Source organism: Dendrobates tinctorius, unplaced genomic scaffold, assembly GCF_039654945.1.
Source record: "Dendrobates tinctorius isolate UK_male_01 unplaced genomic scaffold, ASM3965494v1 ptg000297l, whole genome shotgun sequence".
In the NCBI taxonomy this organism is placed as follows: Eukaryota; Metazoa; Chordata; class Amphibia; order Anura; family Dendrobatidae; genus Dendrobates; species Dendrobates tinctorius.
The window spans coordinates 1,253,473-1,277,961 of NW_027361964.1; the positions used below are offsets into that span (position 1 = coordinate 1,253,473).

General features: G+C 46.5%; 1 protein-coding gene across 1 annotated transcript; it reads left to right on the forward strand.

Moving 5' to 3' along the window:
- The first annotated feature begins 5,085 nt into the window (after positions 1-5,085).
- Positions 5,086-12,799, forward strand: LOC141073131 (uncharacterized). Its single transcript, XM_073560490.1, has 4 exons — positions 5,086-6,940; positions 7,640-7,763; positions 8,098-8,171; positions 10,546-12,799. The coding sequence occupies exons 1-4, from the start codon at positions 6,619-6,621 to the stop codon at positions 11,043-11,045; spliced, it is 1,020 nt and encodes a 339-aa protein (XP_073416591.1). The 5' UTR covers positions 5,086-6,618; the 3' UTR covers positions 11,046-12,799.
- The last annotated feature ends 11,690 nt before the right edge of the window (positions 12,800-24,489 follow it).

The window sequence follows — 24,489 nt, forward strand, 5'->3', positions numbered from 1 at the left end:
TTTGCACATGAGGAAAATTGTACCTGAAGGTCTGGGTAGCCTCCTCGACTACTACCCAGACCTAGTAGTTTCCCGCCATCTTGGAGGATGACGGACAGGAGGGGCAGTCCTTCTTCCAATGTCCAGATTTCCCACAATAGAAGCACAACTGCTTTTCCCAGCGGCGTCTTCTTTCCTTTCCCTCACAGGTGACAGCGCTCACCTCGATAGCCATAGGAAGAGTCTGGGTCTCATCTCCACTGAAGAATAAGGGCGTTTCCCGTTGCATAATGCCTCTAGCCCGCAGCCTGCGATCCATGCGAACCGCTTGGACCATGGCATCCTCCAGGGAGTCAGGCGGAGGATGGAGTGCCAAAGCATCCTTCAGACGTTCACACAGGCCTCTGTGGAACAGCCCCCGCAGGGCGGCGTCACTCCAGGAAATTTCTGCTGCCCAACGTCTGCATTCAGTACAGAACCATTCGGCCGAGTGCTTCCCCTGACAGACACTCATCACCTTGTCCTCAGCCAACCGCACTCTATCAGGCTCATCATAAATAAGCCCTAAGGCTACAAAAAACGCATCCACAGACATTCTCTCAGGGGCAGAAGAGGAAAGCGAGAATGCCCAGGCTTGTGGGGACCCCCTAAGCAGGGACATCACCACCCCCACCCTCTGTTTCTCATCCCCAGAGGAGCGGGGTCTCAAAGAAAAAAAAAGCTTACAGCCCTCCTTAAATGCCCTGAAATCATCCTTGTTACCAGAAAATATATCTGGCAATTTAACCGGGGATTCAGGTGGGACTAAAATGACATCTCTATTCCCCACCTGCTGGAAGCCTGCGGAAAGTACCCCCTGAACTGAGTCCTCAACCCGCCGTTGGGACTGGGCCAGAGCTTGGTGTTCCAAACTAAGCTTCTGCAGCGACTGAGTCAAGCTTCTCACCTGCTCAGATAAGGCACACATTGGGTCCATGCTGCAGAAGTGAGGAGAGAAAAAAAATTGCAGGCCAGTTATAATGTCAGAGACACCGCACTGAACTTGCTCACTGAGCCAGTGCGCGTGCCCCGAGTAAGCGAAAGCGTGCTCAAAGCTACCTGTGGAGCGGGCAGCAACCGAATAGATGCGTACTTCAGAGCCGCAGGACCGGAAGCACGTGACTGCTAGAGGCGTGGCCTAAACTCCACGGAGCTAGGAGCTGCAAGACAATTCCTAGCAGGGTAACTGCGAGACAAAGTTACCAAGGGGCATAGACAGGGAGAATAGTCAGGACGTAGCCAATGAGTCACACACAGAGATAGCTGTAAGGTACCAGAGGGGCGAGCAGACAGTAGTCAGGTCACAGGCAATGGGTCATACACAGATAATAACGCAGTACAAAATCAACAGGCAAACTCACAACGGGAAACAGAATCGGGTCAGAACCATATAAACAAGCTATAGCAATAAACAGGCACACGGGGGTCAGCACACTAGACCAAAGGCAAAAGTATAACTGGCAGGGATTGAAGCTACCCAGAGGTTTATGAAGCTCTCCCAGAACCAGAAAGAGGCCACAATCATTAACCCCAAGTGTGCTGGTCAAAACCTGCACAGAGCTCCAGACATTAACCCCCGGTGTGCAGCTCAAAAACCTGCATTGGGATCATGACAAGATGTGACGAAGACGCCGACCATGACTCTTTTTATTTGAAGGACGTAGAGACGAAGAACATCAAACCAGACAGTGGTCCATCAGTCAGGTCCCCGACACCACGGAGACCCCAAAAGGACGGGCGGGCGCCAATGATAACCTGGTAGGCGAAAGGCCTCGGTCATGGCGTTCCGGAAAGCTGAAGGTAGTGGAAGGGGAGAGTAGTGGGAGGTTCACGCCATAGAGTAGTCCGGGTGGACCTCGCCAACCCGAAAGAAGTTGTCACGTGGCTTGCGCGCTGGCGAGTAGCGGTAGGCTGCTCGGAGCATGGTGCTCCTGGTTTAGTTCGGCCCCGTGGGCAGTGGGTTTGGCCCAACGACCGGTCCGACAACAGACTGTGGACAAGCTTCAGAACAACGTAGGTAGGGAGTACTATTGTCAGGCGCGACAATGAACAAAGGGAGGGAGAGTGTGGGGAAGGTGACTTGACGGACAGACGTGACTGGTAGTAGGAAGGGACGGTTTGTGCACTAGAGACGGAGATTGACAGGATAGAAGGGTGACAGCTGGGAAAGGTGGATAGGAGAGTTCAGTACCAGGAAATGACCACAAGATGGCAGGGGGGAGTAGCTTAGGACTTAACATCAGCTTATGGCTTGATAAACGCTTAGTCATGGGGGGTGGGGAGATAGGAACCCAGGAGGGGAATTCCCGGTGAGAGAGGGGATAAATAGAACATGGTAGGGTTCCAGGTAGGCCAGTTCCGGGAGGAGCTCGATAGAAGATGGTGAAGGGAGAAGAGCTTGACCAGGGGACGGACAGCAAAGAGACAGTCAGGGGGTGGCCCTGACCCGACGGACCGCAGGACAAACGAGGCCCTGGGGGTACCGATTGGATGACGACCTCGGGCAGGTGAAGCGCTGGCGGTAGATTGGTCTAGGACGGCCCCAGCAAAAGATCCGCGAGGGACGTTACTTCAACTGGTGCAAAGTTGCAGATACCCTGGCCTGGAGACAGACAACTAAAGAAGCTGTGGTGCGTGGTTGTGGTCATCAGGAAGACGACGAATAAATCCGGAACTGTTACTATTGAAATCTGTCTCTGCCTCGTCCTTGCATCGCCTGGTGTCTGTGTCATCCGGACAGGGTAAGCAGTGGTACACCCCCCCAAGCCCGGCCCCTACCACATATAGGTCAAGGACTACTCAAGGGTGCTAACCTCTGCAGGTAGGCAGGTATACAGGTCAAGGACTAGTCATAGGGTGCTAACCTCTGCAGGTAGGCAGGTGTAGAGGTCAGGGACTACTCATAGGGTGCCGACCTCTGCAGGTAGGCAGGTGTAGAAGTCAGGGACTACTCATAGGGTGCCTACCTCCACAGGTAGGCAGATGTACAGGTCAGGGACTACTCATAGGGTGCTAACCTCCGCAGGTAGGCAGGTGAACAGGTCAAGGACTACTCATAGGGTGAACCCAGTGTGCACTTTTTAGTATGGTGTTTGTTACTGTATTTTTTGTTTGTTCTTTTTTACAACATTTCATTAAATGTTATATTTTAATATCAACCTTTTTTGGGGGGTTCCTCTCCATGGTAGCCTTTTTCAAACTGAACCGCCACTATCTATTTAGCCTTAAATTCCTCTACAGGTATAACAGCTCCCTCTCTTCTGACAAGAAAGGATTTTTACAAGATTTTGGAGGCATGTGTGGGAATTTTTTCTCCTTCATCCAGAACAACATTTGTGAGGTCAGATGCTGATGTTGGGTAGATGTTGGGCTCACAATCTCCATTTTGGTTCATCAAAAAGATGTTAGATAGGGCTGATGTGCAGGCTCACCATTTCCGTGGTATAGGATGCTGTTGGTGTCCGGGCGCTGTGCAGCCGCTTATGTTTCCCCTTGTCTATATGGACCTCGTGCTCTGGGCAGTCATGGGAAACAGATAAGGGTCTTCCCCAAACTGTTCTCGCAAAGCTGAAGCTACAGTTGTCCACAATGTCTTGAGCTGAAACATTAAATTTTCCCTTGGTGACTTTTCTGTCCTCATCTCCTCAGCACTCGGCCCCCCAATCTGCAATGTTACGGGGTCTCCACTTCGTGGCTGAGTTGCTGTTGCCCCTTCCACTTCTCAGTAATATCACTCACCAGTGATGGGGGGAAGATTCAGGAGGAAGAAATGTCATGGATGGACTTGTTACCTGGTGGCTCCTATTACAGGACCGTGCAGGTACTGGGAAGCTCCACACCACCGACTCTCTATCACATGGTAGTAATGGCATTCGGCATGGCGGGGGGAAGGCGGTTATACACTGGGGGGAAATGAGGCCAGATGCTATACACTGTGGCAATAGGACCAGAGGTTATACACCAGGGCAAATCAAGTAGGTTTTATGGTAATCTGCTAGAATGGAGCAATGCTGACCTATCATGGTATCTGTGTGACCACTCGATCCATTTCCCATTATCTATAGACACAACTTTTGCTTTGCATCCATCCACCAGCCTTTTCAGATGTCCACAGTGGGTATGTTTCTGACTAATATCTTCCAATCTGTCATCAATCCAATTAGGGCACCATAGAGCGCGGCCCCTATTGAGGCACAAGGACATTGCCAAAGCAAAAAGCAATATTTATGAAAAGTCAACCCAACATGAACAAGAACTATTGGTCCCACAATCAGAACCCAACATTTCCCTTGCAGCCTCCCCGGGCGATGTCAGCTGATTGTAGGGTCTCTCGTACTGTGTGCTCTATGATCGCCTGCAGCAGAGAGCCGCGTTACTGATTGATCACAGCATGAAATTACTGCCACCATGTAATAATAATAATAATAAATTTTATTTTTATAGCGCCGACATATTCCGCAGCACTTTACATTTCAGAGGGGATTTGTACAGACAATAGACATTACAGCATAACAATAATCACATACAGTAGATTATAACAGATACCAAGAGGAATGAGGGCCCTGCTCACAAGCTTACAGTCTATGAGGAAAGAGGGAGACACGAAAGGTGGGTGGTAACAGTTGCCCTGATTGTATGGACCAGCCATAATGTTAAGTGTGTAACAGTACAGACACAGAGGGCTAATGGATGCATAAAGCATGTGGGAACATGATGCTGGGAACCTGGTTATGGTAAAACTTTTGGCTCTGCCACACAGGGATAGGTTAGGTTAATGTGTTGAGGTGATAGGCCAGTCTGAATAAATGCGTTTTCAGGACACGCTTAAAATTGTGGGGATTGGGGACTAATCGTATTGACCTGGGAAGTGCATTCCAAAGAATTGGCGCGGCACGTGTAAAGTCTTGGATACGGGAGTGGGAAGTTCTGACTATTGAGGATACTAACCTCAGGTCATCAGCAGAACGGAGGGAGCGGGTAGGGTGGTATACTGAAACAAGGGAGGAGATGTAGGGTGGTGCTGAGCCATGGAGGGCTTTGTGGGTGAGGGTAATAAGTTTATACTGAATTCTGGAGTGGATGGGTAGCCAGTGTAATGACTGGCACAAGGTAGAGGCATCGGTGTAACGATTGGTGAGGAATATGATCCTGGCTGCAGCATTCAAGACAGATTGGAGAGGGGAGAGTTTTGTAAGAGGGAGACCGATTAGAAGAGAGTTACAATAGTCGAGACGAGAATGAATAAGAGAAACAGTAAGAGTTTTTGCAGAGTCAAAAGTAAGAAAAGGTCGAATTTTAGAAATGTTTTTGAGGTGCAGATGACAAGAGCGAGCCAGTGATCGAATGTGGGGGGCAAAGGAAAGCTCGGAATCAAGTATGACCCCAAGACAGCGGGCCTGTTGCTGGGGAGTAATAGTGGAACCACAGACGGAAATGGCAATGTCGGGTGTAGGTACATTAGTAGAGGGAGGAAACACAAGGAGTTCAGTCTTTGACAGGTTCAGTTTCAGATATAGTGAGGACATGATATTAGACACAGCGTTTAGACAATCGCCAGTGTTTTCTAGAAAGGCTGGCGTGATGTCAGGAGAAGAAGCGTATAATTGGGTGTCATCAGCATAGAGATGGTACTGGAAACCAAATCTACTGATTGTTTGACCAATAGGGGCAGTGTACAAGGAGAAGAGGAGGGGGCCTAGAACCGATCCTTGAGGAACCCCAACAGTAAGGGGAAGGTGAGAGGAGGAGGAACCGGCAAAAGAAACAGTAAAGGAGCGGTCGGAGAGATAGGAGGAGAACCAGGAGAGAACGGTGTCCTTGAGGCCAATGGAATGGAGCATAGTGAGGAGGAGCTGATGATCCACAGTGTCGAATGCTGCAGAGAGATCCAAGAGAATTAGCATGGAGTAATGACCATTTGATTTAGCTGTTAGCAGATCATTAGAGACTTTAGTGAGGGCAGTTTCAGTGGAGTGTAAAGAGCGGAAACCGGATTGGAGAGGGTCGAGAAGAGAGTTTTCTGAGAGATAGCGGATAAGACGGGAGTGGACCAGGCGTTCCAGGAGTTTAGAGATGAAGGGAAGAGTAGAGACAGGTCTATAGTTAGCGGCACAGTTTTGGTCGAGGGATGGTTTTTTAAGTAGTGGATGTATGATGGCATGCTTAAATGAGGAGGGAAAAATACCAGAAGAGAGAGAGAGGTTAAATATTTTAGTTAGGTGAGGGGTGACAGCAGGGGAAAGGGACTGGAGGAGATGTGACGGAAATGGGTCACTGGTGCAAGTAGTTGGGCGAGAAGATGCAAGGAGCCTGCTTACTACTTCTCACCATGTGCTGAGGGCCGGGATTGGTACCAGCCCTATGCACATGGTCACCCAGTAGAGGCGCTGTATTCCACCGCCCTTATTCGCAGGTTTTCTGGTCACAGATGAGACTTGCAAGTAATGCCATAATATCAGTATTTTCTACGCCATAACCCAAAGACCCGAGACTCCTACAAGTAATATGCAAATGATGGGGCAATAAAGTCAATCACTTCCTTACTCGAGAGGACCTTGTACCCCTCCTATCTTTGTTGTTCTGAAGGAAGAGTCTTCAGTCATGGCCATAGACTCAGACAGAATAAGACACATTATCAGTCATTTTAACTTTGATCATTGCACTCACGGCAGCCAAGGATTTACCCGGATTATCATCCAATTCTTTGGCTTTACCGGTCATGGCAAATCCGCCTTCATTAACACTTGTATGTATGTATGGGAGAATGAAGAGTACAAGAACTCTACGTATTCTGAGGATACCGATGGAGGCCACACACTGGAGAGGAGGTCGTACCCCCTAACAAAGAACATCACTCTGGTGGACAACCGAGGCTTTGGTATAATTGGAGGATACGAGAGCGGAGAGATCTTTGCCCAACTCGGTAAGTAAAGAAAAACCATGTCACAAATACATAACGGTAGAGCTTGTGAGTCTAGAGGAAATGATGGCATGTAGGGACAGTGCCACCAACAATGGATGCAGATGTCGGTCCCAGAACTGTTTTATGGTGTTGTACCTCTCAGACTGATAATGCCATGCACATCTTCACTTGTGAATTCTGTCGCTCCTTAACTTAAAACTGTCTGTGTTAATGCATATGCACATAAGGCTTAAGTGCTCTGGGAGAGTCAAAGCAGTTCCCCATTCTCTGAGACTATTCCCTGCCCAACTTCACATTCCTCTGCCTGACCGACAGCTTATTGGCTGATTATGCAGTGATCTGTCAGCCAAGCAAAGGGAGATGGGGCTGGAGGGTATAGCACCGGAAAAGTGCTCTGCCCATAACTACAGCACTTTAGCCTCATTTGCATGTGAAATAAAACAACAAATTTTCAGTAAAAGAGCTTCAATAAAGCTATTGATGACCAACATAACCCTATGGGAGGCCGTTCTGACATTCCCTTTAATGTCACGGCCCTGATGAGATACATCTTATAGTTTTTGTGATCTTATGGACTCTCGTCCATCTTAATGTATGACGTCTATAATAAGCTGGAGTCGCTTTGCTGGTGAATGTCCACACACTTTGCTCTGGTCCTTCGTACATGACCCTTGATGTTTGCTCTCTCTTACACTGAAGGTAATTTGTTGCCTTTGGATGAACCAGTGAAATGGACCAAGAAGTATGAACTGATCGACAAGATGCATCAATCCAAGAGCAGAGTCCGAATCTCAGACTTTGTGGTCCCGGTACTAGTCTACAGGTGAGAACGAGGTGCCCGGCAGTTGGGGATTACACCACACATGTACACAGGTGATTTGTAACAGGGTCCATCCCCGGGATGTTTCTCCGGTTTCTTCATAATCGTGGCAGGATCCGATAGAAGTGACCTCATAGATCTCCAGGTATTTATTGGGTCATTCTGCGCTGAGAAGTCATCTGGGACAAAGAAGGAAATGGGAAGAGTGCTGTACATCTTTGTCATGCTCCTCTTCATATCTGGTCCACTCATCTTGGACACCCTCTAGATACTGGAGATAATAGATGGAAATGGAAACAACAGGGACATTTCATGGATCTAAACTCTTCTTTTTTAGTGTAACACAATCAGTAAGCCCTGAAGAACAAAGAGAACTGAAGGCCGTGCTAAAGATTTCTGAAACCCTGACAGGTAACCTCAGCGAGCCCTCGGCAGTACTGGTGCAGATTGGGGATCTAAGGGGGAATGTCTATATTTTTGTGGAGACCACCAAGTCACCGTAGCGAGACTTATAGGTTGTGCAATGCTCTTCAGAGAAAACAAATATTTAAATAGCCATTTGAGAGAGAAAGAGGATGGGAAATCTAACGCCAACTACTCTGAGCTGGACTGGGACTATACAGAAGCCCCAGATCAGGGACGCTAACACCCAACATACAACATGGCACCAACAACACAAGAAGGAGAATAGAAGTTCCTAATGATGTGGTCAGGGGACACAGAGTAGACTGGCTGATTCAGGCACAGATATGAGCATATACAAGTACTGCAACAAAGTAATGAGAAGTGGTCCGATACCGGCCCTACAGAGGCGCTCTGCAGAAAAGGATCACAGCACAGACTTTACTGGAGAATATGGTACTGACTGGCTGCAGCCCAGGCCGGGAAAATGATCAATCATCTGAGGTGCACCCAGGGTATCTCCTCCAAACTTTACTCTGGGGTAGAGGTCTAGAAAGGAGGGTGGACAAATATCTAGACTATTTGGCAATTTTCACGATAGATTAGAAAAAGTCAAAAAGGTATTAAGAAGACATTGGGGCATTTTAATAGCAGAGCCAGACCTCGCCGGGGTGATTATCCGTCAGCCGTCTATTGCTTTTAGGGCTCATGTAGATGCCCTTGGATTTCGGTACTACCGCGGACCACTAAGGCATGAACTGGCTGCTCATCTCACGACCCAAGTGTGATAGCATCATAGAAATATATGAAGCTGTCAGGTTCAGGAGCGCTGCAGCCAGTCCGTGCATTAGCGAAATGAAATCGGACCGATTGGCATGGATGTCTGAATGATTTTAGGAAGGGCGGTCAATAAGAGACAAATTAGGTCAAAGACTCTATCATACACAAACACCAGCTGGGACTTGGAAAGAAAATAGATCAATGTGAAAGTATAGATGTGGTAAATGTAAATTCCGTAGATTTATTAGCAAAACCACCACCGTTTATAAATACCACCGCCTCCATGCCATCCCATACACATGTATTGCTCTTTGAGACCTGTCTTGTGGCCAAAGCTGTTGTACAGCACCTTTTGTACTAAAGCCCACCCGTCACAGTTTCTTTACTGTTTTATCTCCTGGGTTAGATCGACTCACTCAGCTGTACATCGACGTAGACACGGGAACACTGTCTCTTTAACATCTTCACTGGTTTATTATATGCAGCATAAACCATGGGGAAGTCAAAATAAACACGGCCCTTTTGTGGCAAAAAAGAACAAGAAAAACAAAATAAAGTGGTAACACAATGTGCAGTTCTTGTGGTAGCGGGGATCCGCAGGCTCACAGTGAGCAAAACACCCTCTCCAGTCACACTGAACACTGCTGTCCTTGGAGCTGACTATTTAATCCCCAGACCACACCCCGTGGTGGAGATAAGGTGGAAAATCTCCCAACTGCTCTATGGCTGTCCACAAAAACCCAGCCCTTCAACAAAATGGTTACTTAATCCCTCACAACACTTATTGTGCTGGAGAAAAAACATCTGGGTTTTATGTCACTGAATCCATTAGCCTTAGTGAAACATATCTCCCCTCCAGCACCTTGACAGTGACTGTGTCACAATCCCTAAGCACTGAGCGGCGACGTCCTCTCACTGTCCAGATTCTCCACATTATGGCAGCTGCATTTCTTGCCTCTACATTTACACAGGCTCTAATATTCCCGTCTGATTGGCTGTGCTATACATATATATGTGATCGGCATTATAGAGAAGTGCACTCAGTCGTACACAAGTTCAAGTGATCCTTCCCTGGCTGTGTACAATGTCAGTGGCCATTTTTGGTGATTCTCGTGTATTGAAAATTGAATTCACTAGATTTAGCAAATTCCTAAAATGTGACACAAATTTGTCGCTCACGAATTCACTTCCCTCGTCTTTCGTTAAAACCAATAATCTGCAAGCCGGAACCGATCGGTGCCCTTTAATGCTTCAAAGTTCTGCTGCATAGTGAGATAAGCAATAGATGGTGTAAATGTGGACGAGACAGTGTAGCGGCCCATTCATTAATTTACCAGATACTTTGTGTGTTTTTTACATATTTTATTACAGCGCCTCAATTGTAGTCCTAAGGATAGCCCCAGCCATAACTCCAATTCTAGCCCTAAGGAGAGATTTTGCACCCCCATAAAAATTGTCACCAAGGGCACTTTTGTCCTCCATGGTATACCATTAAATTTAGAGGTGGGAAAGCAGGTGAGCTGTAACTACAACCCAATGGGTAGACAAAGCAATTATCCATACATGACTCACGGCTGATGAACTTTTACCATTTTCATTCCAGGGATATTCCCCATTGTAGTTCTCACCCATAAAACAAGCGGTGAACTGACCAAGCGGGAAGCAATCTTCAAGAATATGGGGGTCGAAAAGATATTTTCCATTGAGAACTACACTCCAGAAGATCACTACAAGCAAAGATCCAAACATGAAGAGGTTCTGAAATTTTTATATGAGGTTGTAAAAGATGCTCAATTTCAAGTGAATGAACCTCGAAACCCCGAGAGGGAAATGAGAAGAAGAAGGAGGTACATGATTCAGTATGTGAAGGAAAGGGAGAAGATTAACAGAAAGGAGGCCTTAAATAAGAAGAGATTTCTGGAGCAGAATTTGGTAGCAGAGATGACCAATGACTCCAAGATGGATGTAGATCAGGAGACACAAAGGGAAAGAGAACTGGACGAAGACATCAGAAGAATGCAAGAGATGATGGAGCGCCTGGATCCAGAGGCAGAGCCGGTATATGAGCCTGTCTTACCAGCTAGTGACTCAGATTCATCATGAACTTCATGAAAATTTCAGATTCGCCAGAATCAAAACTTTTTGTGATTTCAATTCCTACAAATCTAGCAAATTGGAGGGACAGCAGCCAGTCAATTTTCTGGATTCTTTCTGATGGCCAGTTAGAGGTTAAAAATAATGAAAGCTAATACTCTCATGTCCTAGGCCTGCCTCTCACCTGTCCTATGCCTCACTCTCACCAGTCCAAAACCTCTCTCTTATTCATTCTAGGCCTGCCTCTCGCCAAATTCCAGGACTGTCTCTATGACCTCAGACACGTCCTGTATTTCCTATAGGACTTAGTTGGGCTGGTGACATCTTTTTTGGCAGTATTACCCTTGATCATCCCCCAAGTTTCCAGGCAGTGTTATCGCAGGATTTGTCTTCTCATGAACTGATCATAGCAGACGATCAATGATCTGTGGTGGCCGTGTTCTGGTAGTATCGATGGAGATGGTCAGTTGTGGTATTGAGGTCCATATAATAAATGTGACAGTATTATTAGAGGTAATTGTATTATCTGTTATGTGCCGCCGCTCACTGGTTCTGCTGCTATTTCATGTTTTACTCTATAGGAATGCTCAGGGGAAAAACTGATAAACGCGCCTTCTGTTGCGGGCCCATAAGGGTTGACGTACGACGTGTTCCCTTAAACAGTGAGTCATGTTTCCCTCTCCAGTACCTGGAAAGCTTCATTACTGTTATTATCCTATAGAATATTTATCGTGCAACTCTGGAAGCAATGTATTAATGATGCTGCATCCTCCGCACCGGCAGCCATGTTGCAACTGAGCTGCTCCCAGGAAATGCACAATGTGAACCTGGCGATTACGAAGAATGTGACCCCAATGTAATAGACGGCAGCCATACAGTTATTCTACAAGCTGGACTGTGGTGAATTGTTTTAAAGATTGGGCCATAGAGAAGTGGGCGACGTAGTGTAATATAGAGGATATTACAGCAGTATGTGAAGCAGGGGCAGAGTTGTCTGGTATGAGCAAACAATTAAGGCAGGATACCTTTTGTAAGATTGGACATTAAGTCTGGCATTTCTTTGATTAGAGGAGGGGCAGTGGGCTCTTTCCAGGATGAGCTGATATGATGAAAGAACTTCTCCCAGACTTTGTGTCTTCCAAGGAAAGTTATGAATGTTGGGGTTTATATGGATCTGATTGATCTGATAGTAATGGGACATACATCTTCGATTTCAGGACTAATTGTGGAAGAATATGCATATTTTTCATAACTACTGTATATCACCTGACTATAAGCCCCAAATCAATAGTGGCCAGATAACTGACACCAGCCATATCTTGTTTACTATCTACGGAAAGGTAAAATCCTGATAAAAAATATGGCAGCGATCTCCAACTTCTGCGATCGTCAAGAGTAAAGATATTGTTAATTTAGGGAATTTCATAAAATCCTGGGGGACTGAGAACATCTCACAACACAACCCATGTGAGGTCAGTAAGGGGGGGTGAGTGTAACTTAGGTGCTGATAAAAGGACAAGGAGAATTAGGATCTGTGTTCATGTACAGAGATACATATCAGTGAATGCACGATTTCATTCACTGAACGTTTCCAATCGAATCGCTCTCCTTTGCAAAGCCAAATCATCTCTGTGATCAACCTAGTGAGTTTCTTTGTTAATCCTGTTTATTTTATATAATTGTATATGCTGTCACTTTTTGTTAAATCCTTTAAATATTTTTATAAACACAGCCTATCGTTCTGGATTAAATATAAAAAGTAATAGCCCTGTTCCCTTTGCTCTGTGCACCACACCCTGAAGCCATACACTACCAGAAACAGGCCTGCATTAAAAGGACTGGTGGCAGCGAGTAGTTCTTGGGTATTGTGGAGTCAGTAGTGACCTTACCGGGGGTATATACATAAGTTTCTTGAGTTGGTATCGGAGTTGTTTTTACCATATGCTCACTGTTAGTTTCCCAATAATTGGCCTTTGTGGAAACAGCTGCAGCCTCCTCCAGTATTCATTGGTCAATTGCGTAATAGTCCGGACAATAAGGAGCAGCAGAGGGCTGTTCATGACAAAAAGATAACAGATTGATGGGTTCAGTTACCACTTACCTGGCTGCGAACTTTGACAATTGGTGAAAGCAATGAGATTCTGCATAATCTCTCCAGCATCATCCTTGACAATTGGCAGCAGTGGGAACTGCGTGGCTCCCCCATTGCCATCCCTTGACAATTGATGGCAGCAGTGGGATCTGTGAGGTCTCATCGGTGTCAGTCCCATGTCATTTCCCATGATCATTGTCTGATAGACTCATTCTTCACTGCCGGTCTGTGATGGAAATCACTCTGACCAACAAACATACCGTATACACTCGAGTATAACCCGAGATTTTCAGTCCATTTTTTTAGGATGAAAGTGCCCCCCTCGGCTTATACTCGAGTCATTGTCCCGGTGGTTGGCGGGGGAGGGGGAGCCCGGCTGGCACATCATACTCACCCCCTCCTAACGCGGTCTCTGCACTTCCCTTCTTCTCAGATGGTCTCCGGCACCGCAGCGCTTCCTGTGTTCAGCGGTCACGTGATACCGCTCACTAAAGTAATGAATATGCGCATATTCATTACTTTAATGAGCGGTACCACGTGACCGCTGAACATTGGAAGGAGCTGCCGGAGACCATCGGAGAAGCAGGGACTGCAGAGATGTGCCAGGAGGGAGTATGACAGGGAGGACAGGGGGAGCCATGCAATATTCACCTGTCTCCGTTCCACCGCCGTCGGCCGTTCTGTCTTCCGCGTCCTCTGGCTGTAACATTCAGGTCAGAGGGCGCAATGACGTGATTAGTGCGCAGTGGTGGAAAGGGGACAGGTGAATGTCGGAGGTGATGGGGCCCTGAGCCAGCGGCGACAACAGCACCTGGCCCCCAGTGACGAGAGGTGAGTATGTCTTTTTTTTTTTTGATCGCAGCAGAAGTAGCATATGGGGCATATTCTATGGAGCATCTTATGGGGTCATCAAGATATATGGAGCATTATATGGGGCATATTCTATGGAGCATCTTATGGGGAGATCAAGATATATGGAGCAGCATATAGGGCCATAACCTTTATGGAGCAGCATATGGGGCATATTCTATGGAGCATCTTATGGGGCATATATATCTGTGGAACATCTTATGACGCCATAACCTTTATGCATTATATGGGACATCTTATGGGGCCATCAATATGGAGCAGCATATGGGGTGTATTTTGTATGGAGCATCTTATGGGGCCATCAAGAACTGTATGCAGCATTATATGGGGCTCCTGATTAAATATGGCTATTCAAAAACATTTAACCTACTGATGTCTCAATTAATTTTATTTTTATTGGTATCTATTTTTATTTTGGAAATTTACCAGTAGCTGCTGCATTTTCCACCCTAGGTTTATACTCGAGTCAATAAGTTTTCCCAGTTTTTTTGTGACAAAATTTGGGGGGTCAGCTTATACACGAGTATATACGGTAGGCAGAAAAAAATCATCTCTGTCCTGATCTGTGTTCTGTTATTAGGAAACAGTTCTGTCATTGACTGACCTACTTAGAAGTAATATGGAGATAAATATTTACCCCCCACATCCACCGCTGGGGGCTTCTCTGTCTTTATCTACATCCATATACATTAATATGGAGAAAGTATGTGCCCCCCACATCCACCTCCGGGGGCTTCTCTGTCTTTATCTACATCAATAGAAATTAATATGGAGGAAAGTATATGTCCCCCACATCCACCTCCGGGGGCTTCACTGTCCTCATCTACATCCATAGACATTAATGTGGAGGAAAGTATGTACCCCCCTCATCCACCTCCGGGGGCTTCACTGTCCTCATCTACATACATAGACATTATTATGGAGAAAAGTATGTGCCCCCCACATCCACCTCCGGGGGCTTTACTGTCCTCATCTACATCCATAGACATTAATATGGAGGAAAGTATGTGCCCCCCACATCCACCTCCGGGGGCTTCACTGTCCTCATCTACATCCATAGACATTAATATGGAGGAAAGTATGTGCCCCCCACATCCACCTCCGGGGGCTTCACTGTCCTCATCTACATCCATAGACATTAATATGGAGGAAAGTATGTGCCTCCCACATCCACCTCCGGGGGCTTCTCTGTCTTCATCTACATCCATAGACATTAATATGGAGAAAGTATATGTCCCCCGACATCCACCTCCGGGGGCTTCACTGTCCTCATCTACATCCATAGATATTAATATGGAGAAAGTATGTGCCCCCCACATCCACCTCCGGGGGCTTCACTGTCCTCATCTACATCCATAGACATTAATATGGAGGAAAGTATGTGCCCCCACATCCACCTCCGGGGGCTTCTCTGTCCTCATCTACATCCATACACATTAATATGGAGAAAGTATATGTCCCCCGACATCCACCTCCGGGGGCTTCACTGTCCTCATCTACATCCATAGATATTAATATGGAGAAAGTATGTGCCCCCCACATCCACCTCCGGGGGATTCACTGTCCTCATCTACATCCATAGATATTAATATGGAGCTGCTTCTCTGCAGATATAACAGATCCCGCTTTTCTGGGAAGGATTTCTATTCTGTCCCCGGGGCCTGTGGCTGCAAATATGGCTCTGTGAGATGCTGGATCTCTTCACCTTACTTACAATTGGCGACGGTCGCAGATAGCTCAACTCAGCTGCCGGCACACATGTTATGAAGAATCCAGAAGAGACTTTGATTTCTTTAAGAATTCTTGTTGAATGCATACAAACAGCAGCAGGTAACAAAGACTTTCTTCAGACAGGCTGAAAGCACATGTGCCTCTAATGAAGCCAAGATGGAGACTGAGACACAGGGGGAAGAAGAAGGAAGTGACATCACACCCAGAAGAGGGAGACAGAAGAGACAACTTGATGGAGAGGGAGGATTTCAGCTACGCAAAACACGGGAACACATAGCAACAGTAAACAATATGAGAGACTGCAATACAGCATGTAAGATGTACAGGACAGTCTGTAAAATGTCTCATTCATGGGACATAACAATTTCTACAAGATTAAGGGGCATGTGTGGGAATTTTTTGCCCCTTCATCCAGAAGTGCATTAGTGAGTTCAGACCCTGATTTTGGGGGGAGGCCAGACTCACCATCTCCATGGTATTAGATGGGCTGAGGTCCGGGTTCTGTGCGGCCGCTCATGTTCTCCTCCATGTCTGAATGGACCTTGTGCACTGGGCACAGTCATGGGGACAGATAAAGGTCATCCCCAAATGCTCTCACAAAACTGAAGCTACAATTGTCCACAATGTCTTCTGCTGAAGATTAATATCATCAGAGTGGCGGTGACTAGGGATGAGTGAGCATACTCGTGAGGATTCGGTACTCGGCGAGTAATGCAGTACTTACGGTACTCGAATCCTGGCGAGTAGAGTTGAGCGATACCGTCCGATACTTCAAAATATTGGATCGGAATGGATCGGCCGATCTTTAAAAAAAAGTATCGGTATCGCCGATGCCGATACCGGAAGTCCCATTCAAGTCTATGAGACTTCCGGTATCGGAATTGGAAAAACCCTTTCCTGCCCTTGTACAGCCTCTCGGGGCTCTGTACGGGCCTTCCAGGGGTCTCTGCCGGCCTGCCGGTGGGCTGTGTGGACTGCCCGGGGTCTGTACCGGCCTGCCGGTGGTCTGTGCGGACTGCCCGAGGTCTGTACCGGCCTGCCGGGGGGCTGTGCCGGCCTGCCGGTGGTCTGTGCTCCCTGTGGGGGTCTGTACCGGCCTGCCGGGGGGCTGTGCCGGCCTGCCGGTGGTCTGTGCGGACTGCCCGGGGTCTGTACCGGCCTGCCGGGGGGCTGTGCCGGCCTGCCGGTGGGCTGTGCGGACTGCCCGGGGTCTGTACCGGCCTGCCGGTGGTCTGTGCACCCTGTGGGGGTCTTTACCGGCCTGCTGGGGGGCTGTGCCGGCCTGCCGGTGGTCTGTGCAGGCTCCGGTGGTCTGTGCAGGCTCCGGGGGGCTGTGCAGGCATCGTCCGATGGGACTACAAGTCCCATCGGGCGATGCCTGCTACCATGACAGTGATTGACACATTAGCCAATGATGGGACAGTAGTAGTCCCATCATCCGGCTAATGTGTTAAATGTAAAAAAAAAAATTAAAAAAAAAAAAAATACTACATACATACATAATACATGCATGCTACATACATACTACATGCTACATACTACATACATACTACATATATACTACATATATACTACATGCATGCTACATGCTACATATATACTACATACATACTACATGCATGCTACATACATACTACATGCTACATACATACTACATACATACTACATGCATGCTACATACATACTATATACATACTACATACATACTACATGCATGCTACATACATACTACATGCTACATACATACTACATACATACTACATGCATGCTACATACATACTACATACATACTACATACATACTACATACATACTACATACATACAACATGCTACATACATACTACATACATACTACATGCATGCTACATACATACTACATGCATGCTACATACATATTACATGCATGCTACATGCTACATACATACTACATACATACTACATGCATGCTACATACATACTACATGCTACATATATACTACATACATACTACATATATACTACATGCATGCTACATACATACTACATGCTACATACATACTACATATATACTACATGCATGCTACATACATACTACATGCTACATATATACTACATACATACTACACATATACTACATACATACTACATGCTACATACATACTACATGCTACATACATACTACATATATACTACATATATACTACATGCATGCTACATGCTACATATATACTACATACATACTACATGCATGCTACATACATACTACATGCTACATACATACTACATACATACTACATATATACTACATGCATGCAACATACATACTACATACATACTACATACATGCTACATACATACTACATACATACTACATACATACTACATACATGCTACATATATACTACATGCATGCTACATACATACTACATGCTACATACATACTACATATTTACTACATGCATGCTACATACATACTACATGCTACATACATACTACATATATACTACATGCATGCTACATACATACTACATGCTACATACATACTACATGCTACATACATACTACATACATGCTACATACATACTACATACATGCTACATACATACTACATACATACTACATGCATGCTACATACAATACATTCATACAATACATACATAGACATACAGTACATATAACATAGAGTAACATACTTACCAATACTTGTCACATTGTTCCCCGAAGCCATTGTCTTTTACGGAATAAATATTAACATAACAAACCACAAAAATACTCACCCATGATCCGAAGCAGTCCACGAGTGTGTCCCACGACGATCTTGGGTAGAGAACTGCAGCATCAGCTGATGCTGCCGCTCTCTACGGGCTGCAGGAATCCAATGACGGAAGGTAGGTATCCTTTTGCACTGTATTCCTCCGCCACTTGAAAAAAAAAAAGTCCCTAGTCTCACTTTATGGTAAAAGCTGTGTGGGAAAATTTCCTACACAGCTTTTACCATAAAGTGAGACTAGGGACTTTTTTTTTCAAGTGGCGGAGGAATACAGTGTGGAAGGATAACTACCTTCCGTCATTGGATTCCTGCAGCCCGTAGAGAGCGGCAGCATCAGCTGATGCTGCAGTTCTCTACCCAAGATCGTCGTGGGACACACTCGTGGACTGCTTCGGATCATGGGTGAGTATTTTTGTGGTTTGTTATGTTAATATTTATTCCGTAAAAGACAATGGCTTCGGGGAACAATGTGACAAGTATTGGTAAGTATGTTACTCTATGTTATATGTACTGTATGTCTATGTATGTATTGTATGAATGTATTGTATGTAGCATGCATGTAGCATGTATGTAGTATGTATGTAGCATGTAGTATGTATGTAGCATGCATGTAGTATGTATGTAGTATGTATGTAGCATGTAGTATGTATGTAGCATGCATGTAGTATGTATGTAGCATGTAGTATGTATGTAGCATGCATGTAGTATGTATGTAGCATGTAGTATGTATGTAGCATGCATGTAGTATATATGTAGTATGTATGTAGTATGTATGTAGCATGTAGTATGTATGTAGCATGTAGTATGTATGTAGCATGCATGTAGTATATATGTAGTATGTATGTAGTATATATGTAGCATGTAGCATGCATGTAGTATGTATGTAGTATGTATGTAGCATGTAGTATGTATGTAGCATGCATGTAGTATGTATGTAGCATGCATGTAGTATATATGTAGTATGTATGTAGTATATATGTAGCATGCATGTAGTATATATGTAGTATGTATGTAGCATGTAGTATGTATGTAGCATGTAGTATGTATGTAGCATGTAGTATGTATGTAGTATGTATGTAGTAAATATGTAGTATATATGTAGCATGTAGTATGTATGTAGCATGCATGTAGTATGTATGTAGCATGTAGTATGTATGTAGCATGCATGTAGTATATATGTAGTATGTATGTAGCATGTAGTATGTATGTAGCATGTAGTATGTATGTAGCATGCATGTAGTATATATGTACTATGTATGTAGCATGTAGTATGTATGTAGCATGCATGTAGTATGTATGTATGTAGTATTTTTTTTTTTTTTTTACATTTAACACATTAGCCGGATGATGGGACTACTACTGTCCCATCATTGGCTAATGTGTCAATCACTGTCATGGTAGCAGGCATCGCCCGATGGGACTTGTAGTCCCATCGGACGATGCCTGCACAGCCCACCGGAGCCTGCACAGACCACCGGAGCCTGCACAGACCACCGGCAGGCCGGCACAGCCCCCCGGCAGGCCGGTACAGACCCTCTCAGGGTGCACAGACCACCGGCAGGCCGGCACAGCCCCCCGGCAGGCCGGTACAGACCCCGGGCAGTCCACACAGCCCCCCGGCAGGCCGGCACAGCCCCCCGACAGGCCGGCAGAGACCCCCTGAAGGCCCGAAATGACGGCGCATCATGATGCGCACACACCGCGCATCATGATGACGTAATTTCGGCTGTCAATCAACTTTGAACTTCCGATTCCGATGCCCGATATTGAAAAAATATCGAATGTCGGTATCGGAATTCCGATACAGCAATTATCGGCCGATACCCGATACTTATATACTACATGCATGCTACATACATACTACATGCTACATACATACTACATGCTACATACATACTACATACATGCTACATACATACATGCTACATACATACTACATACATACTACATGCATGCTACATACATACTACATGCTACATACATACTACATGCTACATACATACTACATACATGCTACATACATACTACATACATGCTACATACATACTACATACATACTACATGCATGCTACATACAATACATTCATACAATACATACATAGACATACAGTACATATAACATAGAGTAACATACTTACCAATACTTGTCACATTGTTCCCCGAAGCCATTGTCTTTTACGGAATAAATATTAACATAACAAACCACAAAAATACTCACCCATAGACTTACATTGGACTCGCTACTCGTTACGAGTACCCGAGTATTAGGAGGTACTCATAACGAGTATGGCGAGTCCAAATACTTCACTACTCCCTCATCCCTAGTGGTGACTTTTCTGCTCTCTGCTCCTCAGCACTCAGTCCCCGCTCTGTAACATTATGGGGTCTCCACTTCATGGCTGAGTTGCTGCGGTTCCTTTAACTTCTCAATAATATCACTCACAGGTGATGGGGAATATTCAGGAGGAAGAAATGTCATGGACAGACTCATTACACTGGAGGCATTTCAGGGAAAATCATTGGCAGAAAATGGCCTAATCTTCTCTTCTCTGCCAACTACAGACTTTACTATATGGCCAGCGGTGGGCAGAAATAGTTCAGACAGATCTGACCCTAAATTACTGCAGCTTCAGAAAAAAAATCAAGGACATGATAAAGAAAAAGATGGAGTCATCTCTCATGTATATGTGGCGCCCCCAGGAGTATGGCCGCCACAGTGGCTTTGCCTTCCTCCAGGGAGGGTATTGCCAGGCTTGGAAGCATTGAAGGGTCTCTCTCGCAGTTAACCTATACATGCAACACCGTTCCACTCCAGGCCAGCAGGGGGGACTCTGAACCGGATTTGAAGGGAGGAGTGCTCTCTGAGGGCCAAGAGGAAGGAGGGATCAGTTAGTGTGAGGAGGGCCACGTGTGTAGACGTGTGGAGAGAAGCTGGAGGTTGAGCTGAGGAAAGAGAGCTCCCTCACAGCGAGAGCGCATGAACTGGAGCCTGGTCTCCACGGTTGTACGGATACTAATGATCCTCCAACAGACACCAGAGGAGTAGGAGGCTGTAAATGCCCTACTCCCATCTAAGACTCAGAGGCACAATAGTGGGTCGCCCTCGCGTCACACCCAGGGCAGCGGGGTACTTGGTACCAGGCCGGTGTCAGGGGGATGTGTCACAGCAGCTGCGACCCGGTCCATTGCCCTGGGCGCCCAATGTCAGTGGCGGTGATGTTAAAGGTGGAATAGTTTATAAGAGTAGTTTGTGACGCCACCCGTGGTGTTTGGCAAATGTGGTGTTGAGCCAACGCTGCATGCAGATCCACTGGGACTGATGGTGTGGTGCAGCAGAGATGGTGTAGCTCCCCACAGGTGGAGCTATAGTCCCAGGGCAGTGTAGGGGCAATGGATGAGGAGAGGCGCAGTATGGTATGGCTGCTGGTACCCAGATGTAACGGTACGGGAATAACTGGAGGACACCAGAGTGTGCGGGTCCAAAGCTTTACTCACTGTTTGCAATTCACACAACTGCCTGCCTCCGTACTGTGTTCTCCAGGTCAGGGCTCCAGCCAACCTCCAGGCAGGATAGGATTCTCCCTTCCACACTCCGCCAATATGTACCTTACTGAACGACTCCTCCAATGCGCCTTTAGGTGCAAAGCACTCCAGTACTTAGTTACCCTGGAATGCCTCTCTCTAGGTATTCCTAGTCTTTACTTGTATGACAGACAGCTGTAGCCTCTATCGGGGACTCCTCTCAGAGTCCTGGCTCTCAAATCGGTTGCTGTTGTGTCCCAAGTCTATGGTGGGAGTAAGACGTTAGCGTCTCACTACTCCTCCGGTGTCTGTTGCCGGACATAAAGATTCCAATCAACCTCGGGGACCGGGCCCCAGCCTTTGCGCTCTTTGGACTGGAAGGGTTCTCTCTCTTTCTCAACCAGCTTCCCACTGTCCTTCTATTCTCCTTCGTTCCGATCTGTTCTATCTCTCTTATGGAATCTGTAGTCTTCAGTCTACGTCTCTTTCTCCTTCTCTTCTTTCCCTGAGGAGCTTGTTCCACTAAGACCAGTCCTCAGCCTCTCCTGACTGACTGCCTTCCTCCGCCTTGAGCTCCTCTCAGGCTGACCTGCTGTCAGCCTGCTCTCTCAGACCCTCGTCTGACTGACCTTCTTCTCGGGGACTCCCCCTCAGACTGAACTCAAATCCTACACTTTCCCTCTCCTTTGTATCATCTAACTCCACCCGCCTCCCAGCACATCTCGTGTTACGAAGCAGGGTTCCATGAGGGGTGCTCTGCTAACCCCCAGCATGAAGCTGGTAGGTGGCCTGACTGAACTATCCCGTGTGTGGAATGCAGGTGTGGAGCGTGGTCAGGAGTTCCCACCTTACCTGGATGGTGGGGCACTACACCTTAGGAGAAGGTGCAGTACCTCTGTGGCGACTGAAGCCTCAGGGGCGCCACAATAGCACAATAGCACGGAGTGAGCCAAGAGGAATAGCGGCTACAGCTGTCTGCCATACAAGGAGTGCTAGTAGAAGAGAATTAGGAGGAACTTCAGTGTAACTCAGTACTAGGAGTACTTCTCTCAAATAAGCGCTAAGAAGGAGACTGCACAGCCCATCTGCTGAGAGAGAATCCCTGAATTGCTTCCAGGCTAGCCTGCTCCGGTACCATCTGTAATCAGGACCCTTGACTGCATTTATCAATTAAAGGTACAGAAATTGCACCCCGCTGTGTCTTTGTCTGCTTCCTACCCTTCCGGCACTGCTACATCCCCGTGCCAACCACCTCTACACTGCCCTGGGACTACAGCTTCACCTGTGGGGAGCTACACCATCTTTGCTGCACCACACCATCAGTCCCAGTGGATCTGCATGCAGCGTCGGCTTAACATCTCACTTGCCGAACACCACAGGTGGCATCACAAACTATTCTGTTAACTACATTCTACCATTCAAACTTCCCCTATTATTTGGGCGCCCAGGGCCACGGACTGGGTCACCACTGCTGTGACACTTCCCACTGACATCGGCCCTGAGAGGGCGACCCATATATGTCAGACTTTACTTTTGTCTGCATGAAAATTCTAAAACATTCAATAAAGTTGCAAAAAGTTCTGCAGCACCATGAAACTTCAGATTTGTATCTAACATTTCATGCATGCGCAAATTCTGACCAACCACGTGTCCTCCTCACATGCCCTCATCACGTGTCCTCCTCATGTATTCTTCTCACAAGCCCTCCTTACGTGTCCTCCATACGCGCCCTCCTCACCCGTCCTCCTCACGTGTCCTCTTCACACTGCCTCCTCACGTGTCCTCCTCACATGTCCTCCTCAAGCGCTCTCCTAAGTGTCCTCCTCACGCGCCCTCCTCATGTGTTCTCTTCACACTATCTCCTCACATGTTCTCCTCACGTGTCCTCCTCACACGCCCTCCTCACGTGTCCTCTTCACACTATGTCCTCACATGTTCTCCTCACGTGTCCTCCTCACACGCCCTCCTCACGTGTCCTCTTTACATTGCCTCCTCACGTGCCCACCTCATGTGTCCTCCTCACGTGTCCTCCTCTCGCACCCACCGCATGTGTCCTCACATGCCCTACTCACGTGTCTTCCTCATGTGTCCTCCTCACGTTTCTTCTGCACAATCACTTTGCTGTTTTTCTTTACAACGTCATCTCTAAATTTGTGCCTTTAACTTTAATCTTTGACCCTCAGTGTAAAATATGCTTCTCCTTAGTACTAGATGAGTTTCTTATCCAGAATTATTTGTATTCCCAATAGGCCAGTGTTCCCCAGCAGATTCTGCATTGACAACCGATCCACTTGACCCATAATTTGGAGCCAAAGTCAGTTCAGGGCTGCACATACCGGAGTCATATGCATAATGAAGAGCACGATAATAGATCAAATGGCGCGAAGTGCCCTAGAGGTGTGCATGGAAACTATGGGGCCCATACTAAAATGTCTCATTATGCCCTCCCACAATATGACACCCCAGCAGTGACAGCCTCCCCACAGTA